General features: G+C 39.3%; 1 protein-coding gene across 22 annotated transcripts in view; it reads right to left on the bottom strand.

Annotated features, from left to right (window-relative positions):
* CADPS2 (calcium dependent secretion activator 2) overlaps window positions 1–12,829 on the bottom strand; it is a 423,223-nt gene that overhangs the window by 92,960 nt on the left and 317,434 nt on the right. For 13 of the 22 annotated variants that reach the window (XM_045576387.1, XM_036425542.2, XM_036425472.2 and 10 more), the window contains 2 exons: window positions 10,137–10,260; window positions 8,114–8,134 (listed from right to left, as the gene is read on the bottom strand). In XM_045576387.1, the coding sequence (XP_045432343.1) occupies window positions 8,114–8,134; window positions 10,137–10,260 (145 nt within the window). The remainder of the gene's footprint in view (window positions 1–8,113; window positions 8,135–10,136; window positions 10,261–12,829) is intronic. The other 9 variants (XM_036425591.2, XM_036425516.2, XM_036425525.2 and 6 more) reach the window with 1 other exon arrangement.

The raw sequence follows: 12,829 nt of genomic DNA on the forward strand, positions 1-12,829 counted from the left end.
TCACCAAGGTTTTACTTTTAGGCAAAGGTCTATCCTCCAAGCCACACTTTCCCAAAAGGAAGCACAAATTTTTTTAAATTACCTGTTGTACTCCTTTAAGGGTGAGGATTCTGTCTTTTACTGATGGACACATTATATTTTGCAGTGTTGTCAACACTTTAAGGGAATACAAAATTTCAGGTCTATCATTTATTTATTGGTCACCTGAAACCATGGTACATATAATACTAAATTTAAAAAAATCAGATTAATAAAAAATCACAACTTTTAAGAGAAAACTGTTATCCTAGAAATATTAGTACTTCATTACTCCTTAACAAAAGGTATTTCCATTAACTGTGCAGTATTGCTATATACTTCCTTTTGTAAACACTCATCCTTAAGCAGGGCAATTTTACTTATTTATTATTCATCACTCCTGACAGCAAGTGCTAAATTAAAGTGCCACCCAGATGGCAAACACATCCTAATGACGTCAGCAAGTCACCACTGGGCAGCTTCTCCTCTCAGAGACAGCCAGCAGCTCGGCCCTCTGGGAAGCCATCTCTGTCCCACTCAACTGAGACTGAACTTGAGCTCGCTGGGGTGAGACCGGTAGCCTGGCAACCAGAGGCCCAGCAGAACCTCACGGCACAGAGACTGTTCAATCCATGCTACCTTTTTTGTAGGGCACCTCCGAGTTCCTGGGTCCATAGTGAACCCAGGTCCTAAATCGATGCCAAGGATCTCAGGTCAAGGCAAGCTCTCAGTTGTGGTTTTCACCTCTTTTGTCGTAAGTCACTATGTGATACGTTGTTTTCAGGGAAAAGTTGGGGCTGATATTGGATGCATTATTGTTGTTATTGTCTATAAGAAATCCCTCAAATTAAAGAAAAAAGTCTCTTCGTTAAAAATCATAGTGAGTTTGCATCAACGGGCATGTGATTAGGAAAATGGGAAATCAACTGAGAAATCAACCCAAAATGAATTTGCTTATTGAATATGATGTTGGTTTGTCATACTTTTAATCTTAGGTTATAAATAAAAAGGATCTTACTATTAAGCCAATAATAGAGTTAATGATAAAGTTAAACCAAAGAAGAAAGCTAGTTGGTTTTGCAAGAGTGTAAATCTTAAACATTTCTTAAAATAAGTGAAAGAAAAACACATGAGCTTTTTAGAAATTTTATGTTCTAAAAAGAAACTGTTCTGGTAAAACACATGCAAACAGTTTGCCCAAAGGGAAGATGGCACTTCGATAAAGTTAATTTGTTTTATTTCATCTATTTAGAAGTTGTGAAATTCCTTTCTTCTGCAAATGTATGGTGCCAATGGGGAACTTGGAGAATTCCCAAGGATGGAAGCAAATAACGAGTCAAAATTGAGCATCATGCTGAATTACAGAAACAACTGAACCAGGTCAGATGACTAGATATTGGTAATGTAACTGCGATATGGCTTCTGTGATCTCAAGTTGATGCTTCCTTCTCACTCCCAGAAATGACATGAAATCCTAGTGTAATTTATTTCCATCTTGATTACTTTTTAAGTGGTTAATTTTTGCTCTACGTTGTTCATTATTCAGCGGTTGGTTTGAAGGAACCTTTGGCCAACTCGCCAGTTTACAGGTGTCCTCTCTGCTACAAATAGCACCATCATGCTTTGTGCCATAGACTCATTCATTTATACAGTAAATATTTATCGGGAACCCACTATGAGCGAGGCACTTTTCTTAGCGCAGGAGATGTAGCAGCTACTAAAATACAAAAGCCCTGCCCTTGTGGGGCTAACATTATAGGACAACAGTCAGATGAATGAGGTATCTTACATGCTGGGTTGTAAGTGCAATAGAGGAAACTAAAGCAGGGAAGAGGGAGAGATACTCTGAGTCCAGGGGAGGTAGCGCATTTTAGTCTCTTTCCACTCCAGACTCTAAAGGTGTGTGTAGGTGTGTGTGTGTGTGTGTGTGTGTGTGTGTGTGTGTGGAGAGGGGGGATAAAAAGATTCAGATTCCAGAGCCCACTCTCAGCCTCACTCTAGGAACCTGTCCTGCCTAATCCAGCAGCCACTCGCCACACATGGCCCATGAGATTTGCAACGGGGCCACTCTGAACTGAGGTGGGATGTGAGTGTAAAACACACACCAAGTTTCTCAGACATGGTATGAAAAGGTAATGTAAGGTGTCTCATGAATAATGTTGTATACTGAATACATTTTAGAATGATATTGAATATACTATATCATTAATATTCATCTCACCTGTTTCTTTTTACCTCTTTAATGTGACTGCTGGAAAATTTTAAGTTACATGTACGGCTTCTGTTGTATTTCTGCAGAGACCACTACTGAGGACTCCCTTTCAAGGGTCCATGTCTCAGTTGTAACTGAGAGCAAATTTAACTTTATACAAGCTTTTACCAAGAAAGGGGAGGGAGGGAAACACAGGAGAATAAGAAGATAGCGTTATCTACATTAATAAAAGATAAAAATGCTAATTGACCTTTGCTATGCCCACATCCAATCAGAGCAAGTATGCAAATTAACCAAAGATGGTGGTTAATTTGCATACACTGAGGGAGGGAGGAGTGAAGACTGAGGACAGCTTAGAAGGAAGAGGGAGAAAAAGCAGAAAGCAAGGTGGCTGACGGAGGGAAAGCGCGGGCGGGGTGGGGCAGGGTGGGTGGCAGTGGCAGCTGCTTGCAGGAATTTTCCTGCAAATGGGCTCCTAGTGATTATATAATAGTTAGAGAGTGGTTTATAGTCTTCCACTAAGCTCTGTGACCACAGCCCAGCTGGCCAAGTCTCTGCTTCAGTTTCCTTAAAGAGTAATCATAATAGTAATGGTATTTGTTTAAAGATTTATAAGGAATAAATGAATACATGTAAAGTGCTCAGAATAGTGCCAAGCACATGAGAGTTAATTATTAAATACTAGAAGTCCTTGTGCATGAAATTCGTGCACAGGGGACGGGGGTTAGAAGGAAGCTCAGCCTGGCCTGTATCCTCTTGCAATCTGGGACCCCTCTGGGGATGTCCAACTGCCAGTTTAAGGCCCAATCCCTGCAGGGCCTGGGGGGATCGGGCCTAAACTGGCAGTTGGACATCCCTTTCATAATCCAAGACTGCTGGCTCCTAACTGCTTGCCTGCCTACCTGATCACCCCTAATAGCTCACCTGCCTGCCTACCCACCCCTAACCACCTCTACCTGCCTGCCTGCCTGCCTGATTGCTCCTAAACCATACCTGCCTGTCTGACCACTCCTAACTGCCTCTACCTGCCTCCCTGATTGCCCCTAATTGTTCGCCTGCCTGCCTGATTGCCCCTAACCACTTCTGCCTTGCCCCTGCGATGGCGGCTTCATCTGGAAGGGCATCTGGAATGATGTCTGGAAGGTTGTTCGGCTGTCCAGTCCAATTAGCATATTATGCTTTTATTACTATAGATCATTACTTTTTGAAAAAGTGATCCTACAAGTGTTAATTAACCCTTGACTTTTGTATGTGGCTGAACTGTTTATTATTAAAAAATGCTTCAAATCAGACAGCCTTGGAGGCAGAGCAGCCAGTGGAAAGAGCATGCAGAGGGCTCTGGTGTCTGAAGGACGTGGGTGAAAAATCTCAGTTAAGTTGAATCTTAATAACAACAGCACAGTCTTGTGCAAGTTATTTTTTTTGAAGTCTCAGTTACCTCTTTTGTAAAATATTTTGGGTCAATTTGTGGGTTCTCTGTTCTATCCTATTGGTCTATATGCCTGTTCTTGTGGCAATACTGGGCTATTTTTTATTATAATTGTTATCCTTCCTACTTTGTTCTTCTTTCTCAACATTGTTATGTCTATTTGGACTCTTTTTGGTTCCATATAAATTTTTGGAGTATTTGTTCTAGATCTGTGAAATATGCCATTGATATTTTAATAGGGATTGTGTTGAATCTGTAGATGGCTTCGGATAGTATAGACATTGTAATTATGTTAAGTCTTCCAATCCACTAACACGTTATATGCGTACACGTTTGTATCTTCTTTATTTCTTTTTTCTATGTTCTGTAGTTTTCCCAATACAGACCTTTTATCTCCTTGGTTAAGTTTACTTCAAGGTATCTAAGGTATCTTATTTTGTTAGTGGTAAATGGGATATATATATATATATATATATATATCCCATTAGTTTCTCTTTCTGGAGTTCATTATTGGTGTATACAAATGCCGTCAATTTCTGGATGTTAATTTCATATCCTGCTACTTTGCCAAATTTATTAATTCTAGTAGCTTTTGGTGAAGTCTTTAGAGTTTTCTATGTTTCCTATGCTAATAATGACACTTTTACTTCCTCCTTTCCCATTTGGATACCTTTTTTTTCTCCTTGTCTGATTGCTGTGGCTAGTACATCCAGTACTATGTTGAATAAGAATGGTAAAAGCAGACAACCCTGTCTTGTTCCTGTTCTTAAGGAAAATACTTGTAGTTTTTTTCCCATTGAGTATGATGTTGGCAGTAAGTATGTCATATATGGCCTTTATTATGCTGAGGTCTGATCCCTCACTTTGCTGAGTTTTTATAAAACACTAGTAGCCTGGTGCATCAAATTCGTGCCCAAATGGGGTGATCAGGGCTGATAGCGGCCTTCCGGCTGCCAGCAGGGCCTTCTCTCTCCCAGGCTGTTCCCCAAGCTGGCCCTGCCTTCCTGCCGGACACCAGATGGGCCCTTTCTCCTGGCTGCCAGCAGCCAGCTGGCTTCTGCTGGACAGGGGAAGGGGCTACAGGAGGTTGGCTAGCCACAGGAGGTTGGCTGTGGGAGCTCACTAATCACTAGGAAGAAGCTCCTGCAAGCATCTGCCCCCTGGTGGTCTATGCATGTCATAGCAACCAGTCATTCAGGCTATTCTGGCATTCTGGTAGCTTAGGTTTTTATATATAGATGGGTACTGGATTTTGTCAAGTGCCTTTTCTGTATCTATTGATAGGATCATGAGATTTTTATCCTTCATATTTTTATATGATGTATCACATTTATTGGTTTTTGAATATTTTACCAGCCTTTCATCCCTTGAATAAATCCCACTTGGTCATGGTGAATAATCTTTTAAATGTACTGTTGAATCTGATTTGCTAATATTTTCTTGAGGATTTTAGTATCTATATTCATCAGGAATACTGGTTGGTAATTTTCTTTCCTTGTAGTCTGTTTATCTTGTTTTGGGATTAGGATAACATTGGCCTCATAAAAAGAGCTTGGAAGCATTTCCTTTACTTAAATTTTTGGGCATAGTTTGAGGAGTATAGGTGCTAGTTCTTCTTTGAATGTCTTGCAAAACTCATATGTGAAGGATTTTGGTTGGCTGGAAGTTTTTTTTTATTACTTCTTCAATTTCATTAGTTAATATTGGTCTATTCAGGTTTTCTGATTCTTCCTGATTCAGTTTTGGAAGATTGTATGTTCCTAGGAATTTTCCCATTTTGCCCAGGTTGCCCACTTTGATGGCATATAGTTGTTTGTAATATTTTCTTACAATCCTTTGTATTTCTATGTTGTCAGTTGTTACCTCACCACTTTTGTTTCTAATTTATTTGAGTTCTCTCTTTTTTTTTCTTAATGAATTTAGCTAGAAGTTATTCAATCATATTTATCTTTTCAAAGAACCAGCTTTTGTATTTTTTTTCTCTTAGACTCTGTCATTTATTTCCACTCTGATCTTTATTATTTCCTTCCTTCTACTTCCCCTGAGATTTTCTTATTCTCTTTCTAATTCTTTTAGTTTTAGGGTTAGATAGTTTATTAGAGATTTTTCTTATTTCTTAAAGTAGGCCTTGTAGTGCTATGCACTTCTCAGGAATGCTTTCACTGTGTCCCATAGATTTTGGATTGTTGTGATTCATTTTCATTCTTTTCCAGGAAGTTTTAAATTTATTCCTTGATGTCATTGGTAACCCATTCAATATTTAATAACATCCTATTTTGCCTCCAAGTGTTTGAATATTTGAGTGTTTTTATTATAGCTGGTTTTTAGTTTGAAGAGTTGTTTAAGGAACTACTGACACAATGTAAATTAAAAAAAACCAACAACAACTTTGGAGCAATAGGCAGTGGATAGAGAACATGATGACAAGTCTTGGGCAGAATTTTACTCTTTTCTACAAACTAACAATGGATAATGATTATAATGCCCTAGAGAGTGCTGTTTGAAAGTCTTATCCGGCATTTGCGCTCTCACACATTCAACTGATACCCTCATTTTTACTCACTTTCCTAAGCACCCTAACAGCATTTCTAAGTAACCCTGTTAACTCACAACCAAATGCAACTGAAGGAACAGAGCTACATTTCTTAAAAACCTCTTTTCTGTTACTTCAGAACATTCTTCACTTGAGATTAGCTTTCTGTTCCATCCACTTAAATTACTGAGACTTCTCTCATTCTTTCCCCCTCTTCTCTATGCAAGCATTTAATTTTTAAAAGGCCCTTTTCCTCGTGACAGGCTGTCTAGTTGAGCAGAGGCGTGGGTGCTCAATGCATGTGACGGAAAGGCTTCTGTGTGGTGGCAGAGAGGTAAGAGGGGACGACAGCACATGTCCTTTCCTGGGCTGTTTAAAGGGAACAGGGCAGCAGTCTGCGCCCCATCCTTCCTGAAGGGGCACTGTGACCCCCTCCCCGCCCCTTCCTATTTCACAGGGGAAGGAGCGGAGCCCTGGAGGCCGGGGATCAGGACCCCGGCTCTCCTCCCAGGGGGACTCCTTATTTACTCTCTGGCAGTGGGAGGGCCACTAAGGACCCTGGACGGCTGTGTGTAAACTATAAAAACCGCGTTCACCACAACAAGGCTGTGGGGGATAAAGTGCCATGAGAGGCTTTGAAAAAGTTTGTTAAAGAGCACTGGCCTGTTGCTGTCACAGTGAGCTGCCCTGAAAGGGACTGGCAGTCTCATTCCTTTTTCCTGATTCATTTTTTTCTAAAGTGCCCTTATAGACCATGATAGGTGGGTTCTCTCCCCTTTTCCTGGCCCTGAGTGTTTTGTTCCTGATTCTCGCAGGGGTCAAATACTTTAGAAAAATAGAAAAAAGAAAAAAAAAAAAAAGGAAAATGTAGGGAAAAAAGGAAAAAAACAAACAAACAAAGCCTTAATAGAAGACTTCAATTAAAAACAACCCAAGCAAACTTGTCTATAACACTGCATGCAAAATTTGACAAAATAAGCAAACTGGGACTGGAAAGGTTCACTCAGCACTTTCTCTCCAGTTTTCAGATGACACTAACTTCCTCTCTCCAGAGTATCCAGTACCTGCTTCATGTCAGTGGCACAGTCCTGGGAGCTGGGGATACAACAGCGACTTGGGAAAACAAGTTCAGTGAGGACCCTGCCTTCATGAGGCTGGCGAGGAGATGGGCAGGATAAATAGGTAATAGCAAATGAAACTCAAATAACTCCAGCCCTGGCTGAACAGCACAGTTGGTTGGAGTGTTGTCCTGATGGGTCAAGGTTGTGGGTTCAAACTGCAGTCAGGGCACATACAAGAATCAACCAATCAATGCATACACAAAAGAAACAACAAATCAATGTTTCTCTTCTTCCCTTCTCTCTATTTCTCCATTACCCCCTCTTTCTCTGAGTCAATAAATAAAAATATTCAAACATAAAAGTTGCGACTGTGATAAGTGACACTAGAAAAAAGTAACAAAACCTTTCAAAATCGACTCTCTCCCAGCAACTTCTTGAGATGGGATTTCATAACCTCTGCTCCTCCCTATGATTAACAACTGCTTCCTTTTTATTTAGCAGCATTGGTGCTAAAGGAAAGATGGTTCTCTTTTCTGGTTGAAAGAGCCCTTCAGATACTGGCAAATAAGATTAGCGTCTATGCTTAAAAAGTAACGCATCCCATTATCACAGCCTCAGGTGCTTTGCTCTGAATTCATCTCAGAAACAGGCGCTGAACTTTTCCAGAGATAAATGGCCTGTACGTTTCTCTACAAAGCATTCGTTCGCCACAGTTCTGATAAAACCCAAGTTTCCTTCACCATCTTAAAGTGATCCCAGTGGAGTCCTGAAAAGGAAAGGGCTACTCATGACATCACAACACAGCAGCACCATAGCATGCACCATTAGAGACGACACGGGCATGCACAAGCATCAGTTACCTGTTTCCTTTTCTGCTGGGCCTAGAACATAAGAAAAGACAGTTTAGGAGAGAAGCGAACTCTACCCCTGCTCCCTGCTGCTCCCATAAGACAGTAGGCCCATCCAGCCAAGAAAAGCAGCCCACTTCCCACCAACTGAGATGTGACTTTGTTCTTAGTCTGATCCTAAGCATAAAAGAAAAGCTCTTTATTCTTAGACACAAAACAAAGGTAGGGGGGAGATAATAAAACACATAGAAGTTTTTCTCATCCAATAAGCATGCCTTTTTTTTTTTTTTTTTTAAAGGAGACTGCTTAGTAGACCAACCTGACTAGATTTCTAGGATCCATTTTCTAGAATAGTCTCAGATAGGGAAGGGAAAGTTCCAGAAAGAATTAGGTAATGGTCAAGCTAATGAACTGAAATAGACAGTTAAGAATAAAAATAATAAAATAAATCCAGACCAACAGAAGCATGGAACAGACTGACAAATCTCAGAGGGAAGGTGTGTGTGTGTGTGTGTGTGTGTGTGTGTGTGTGTGTGTGTGTGTGTTGGGGACTGACAATAGTGTGGTGAAGGCCTGGGGTGCAGGTGTGAGGTGGAGGGGTGCAATGGGGGGAAAAGTGGGACATCTATAATACTTTCAACAATAAAGATATATTTTAAAAAAAGATTTTCATCTTTTTTTTTTTTTTGGATAGGATTCATGATATTTAGATAAAGCAGTACTGCATTTATTCAGGTTGTCCACATTTTTCTCGTTGCCAGATTTGAAAGGTTTTAATATGTCTACTTTTATATTAATTCTTTCAATCCGTGTACGCAACACTCATTATTCCCAAAACATGAAAACCGAACGAGTATTCAAAATGTGAAAACCAATCTGTTTATCTTCCACTTTCCCCAAATGATCTAATATTCATTGCTTGTGCTTTAACACAACATGATATCATAATTAATGATGTTAAACTGGTAACTAAGGAGGTTTCATGTTGTTCCTCTCGTGATATAATATTGGTTGCTATAGTGATGGGATGGCTTTTTTGTTAATCACTCAGGAGGTTGGTTATCACATGCTCGTTAGAAAGCTTGATCAGATTTGGAGAGAAGAAAGGATATAACACCGCCAATTATAGTCATCTTTTCCATTGTCACCATTTTGATGAAACTATTATAACAGTATCTCATTAATGCATTTATAATTCATCACGTAAAACTTTATATTAAAAGCAACTAAATTTTTTTCTATGATTTACTTTTTATATAGTTAGACACAAATATTTGACATTGCAAGCTTTTTCCTTCCCTACGTAAATGGTACATGTGTGGAACAAGCTAGTTTTATAATCAGAGTGGAAAATTGAAGGTCCTTTCTATTACTTTTAATTATATCAATCAAAGGACTGTTGAATAAAAACTGGTTGTGTGACTTGGTCACAAATTTCAGCCTACTTATTCCTAAACATCTTACACGACAGTTTCCTTAATGAATAAAACCTGAAGAAAGAGGGAAAAAATGCACAGTCCTCTCAAGAGATCTAATCTTCCAATGCATCAATATACTGCAAGCAATTAAAAGTTGCAAGTAATTCTATCCATTTATTTCCGCCCTCATGATAATCAACAAGTTTCCCCCTTCTCCGAGTGACACTGCAGAATAGAAAATAAAGTCATGTAATGCTACACTGTTACTGATCAGGAAAGAATACACCGTCCATAGTTTAAATGTTAGACATACTTACAGTAATGCCAAAAAACACAACCCATGAAAACACCTCTTGGTTCCTTGCAAACTCAAAATAAGAACAAAGGACAACTTAAGCACGAATCCTGGGTCTTTCATTCAAGCAGAGTCCCAGGAGGCATATTAAAGCAATGAATAGGAAAAAGCTCTTCAGTTCACCAGCTGAGATTTTAATGAGACATTTCCCTTTGCCAGGGCACAGGTTTGTTCAGAAAAGGAAAGGGCTTCTCACAGAAAATTCAGTTAATAGGCATTGTTGGCTCTCGCTGCCACTTCGGCAATTGCTCACTGCACTGACCTTCTATTTTGGCATATTCTGTGAGTCTAGTGTAATTGATCAAGGCGGCTTTCTCCAGACATTTTCTGACCACTTTTTTCACCTCTTCTGCTGGTATGGGAGTGGCAATATCTTTCATTAAAACCTGGTGAGGAGAGAGAGAGAGAGAGAGAGAGAGAGAGAGGGAGGGAGGGAGGGAGGGAGGGAGGGAGGGAGGGAGGGAGGGAGGGAGGGAGGGAGGGAGGAGGGAGGGAGAGAGAGAGAGAGAGAGAGAGAGAGAGAGAGAGAGAGAAATTTTGTATAAAATACTAAAAACAAATTATATAAATTGTTCTAGACCTGACTATGTAATAGTAGGAGAGGTCCTAGGTAACACGGGGGAAGTAATTACTAGGCACTTCACAACTGGGAAGTAATCCTCTAATCTTGGCTCCTCCTGCAGAAGCCTCATTTGTGCACATCAAAACCTCCCACAGGCCAAGCCACCATTCAGTGTGACTGTCACTCTCCCCCGGGGACCTGTGACACCATTAGAGCAGCTGTTTCAGATCAGGATTACCATCACTGGGACAAGCAATAAACAAAGTTTGTCCTCCCTGCCTCTTAATTTCAAAGCTTTCAATGTCTTGAGCAACATAGATAAGAACAATAACAAAACTCCATTAAGAAAAAGCATATTTTTTGTGCTCTATAAAAATCAAGACTACTGCTTTCACTAATTAAACTTTAGTTACTATGATCTACTCAGGAGGGAGAAAACTTCTTTGTCTCAGTGAAATGTAGTTTCAAGTGTTGAAAGAAATGGAAACTTTCTAATTTAGAAAAAAACTGATTATTTTCCGTTGGGTTCCTAAATTGCGTTTTTGGGCTTTTCCCTTTAAAAATATTACTATTGGTAAGGGGGAATACAGTTATATCCATAATTCAAAATACAATGTACTTAAACACTCATTTAATGACTGATAACTTTCCTTAAAACTTTCCTAGTGATAAAACTGCTCACAGTAAGTTTTGATTACACTCTTAGTCAAACTCTATTTTTCATAACGTTAATGGCTTTATCCTGATCTGCTTACATTCAAATTATAAAGTATATAGCAAAATATTACTATAAAGATGAAGATACTTAAGTGTTCTTACTGTCTATCCTATTAGTCTATTATTGGGGAAGAAATAATGACAGAACATGAAAACACCCATTTCCTGATTATTATTTCTTTCTCTTTCCATAGTCTTGGCACTAAGGACCTTATAATCTCAAATGTATTCAGTGTTTCTAGCATTAGTGATCCTGACAACATGTTTTAATTTTGTTAGCCAAAATTTCCTTTTGAAAACAACAAACTCCACCATTTGAAAGCTTCCTCTGTCATTTATTCATCATACTCTCATAGTACTGATCTTTAAAACAGACACATACTTGTACTTTATTTTGAACTGAACATTAGACTCTTTATAGCACATGTGTCAAACACAAGGCCCGCGGGCCAAATCCGTCCCTCCAGGCCTTGCAATGTGGCCCGCACTGCGCTGTCATCACTGCACTCGCTGCATTTCCATCATAATGACAGTTTATGACTGTTCAGTAAACCATTCGGCCCACGATTTAGGCTGGATTTTAGATTTTGGCCCCTTCTCTGATTGAGTTCGACACCCCTACTTTATAGTCAGAAAAATCTTTCTACTTATAATAAAAAAAAATATGTACAAGCATTAACATGCACTATTATTTTTATGTGATTATTACTGAAATTTGAATACCAGATTAGTTTTGTACCATAGGTAGAATCATAAACTTTTTCACTAGGCCTTATCATGGTAACAACCTTTTAAATAATAGAAATAAGTAGCTGTTAAAATTAGAATGAGGTGAGTTCAGGGTTGAAACCATATTTCTTACTAAGTATTAAGAATTCACATGTAGATCTTATTTTATTTTGCTAAGGTGTAAGTACAGAGACATGAAAATGAAGGTAAGGCTTTTACCATTCCTCCCTCACTTCAGCAAGAGACATGATTAGTGACTACAACTGCAATAAAGGTCACTGTCCATCCTGCCCCCTGTCAGTGCAGGGCATGGGGCATCACTGCTACCACTAACTCTTCCCTGCGGGGGGGGGGGGGGGGGGAGCATTGGAGGGAGCTCTGCCATGGAAACCAGCTCACAGAGAGGCTGGTACCCAGGATGGGATGCGGTTCCAAAAAGTAAAGCTATCTTTTAGGATCTCATCTTATCCATGTACCTTAATGAATAGGATGAGACATATCTTTTGAAAAGCTTGGGATGCATGCAGCTCTTAATATTATAAAAATTCTAATTAAACAGATAATTCCTACAATAATATTAATATTTCTTTCACACAATGCACTGTAATCAAGGATAAGATAGGGTTATAGATGAAACAAATTTATATGTGAAAGACCTCATTTTAGCCACTAGTTCTAGCCCTCATCTCCCAAGCCTTTAAATCCCTAAAATCCCTTTGGGGTTTTCATAGAGGTGCTAATAAACAATGCAATCTAGAGTTCACTGGGTTGAAAAATGGACAGGAACAAGAGCTTGAAGTTGATAAATCAGCATCAGAATGATCAAATAATGGGCCATAGATGACTCCTATATATTCTCTTTTTCTTTTTTTTAGGGAGAGTGGAAGATAGAGGGAAAGAAAGAGAGAAACATAGATGTGAGAGAAACACATTGATTGGTTGTCTCC

Source organism: Pipistrellus kuhlii, unplaced genomic scaffold, assembly GCF_014108245.1.
Source record: "Pipistrellus kuhlii isolate mPipKuh1 unplaced genomic scaffold, mPipKuh1.p scaffold_m20_p_10, whole genome shotgun sequence".
Classification (NCBI taxonomy): domain Eukaryota; kingdom Metazoa; phylum Chordata; class Mammalia; order Chiroptera; family Vespertilionidae; genus Pipistrellus; species Pipistrellus kuhlii.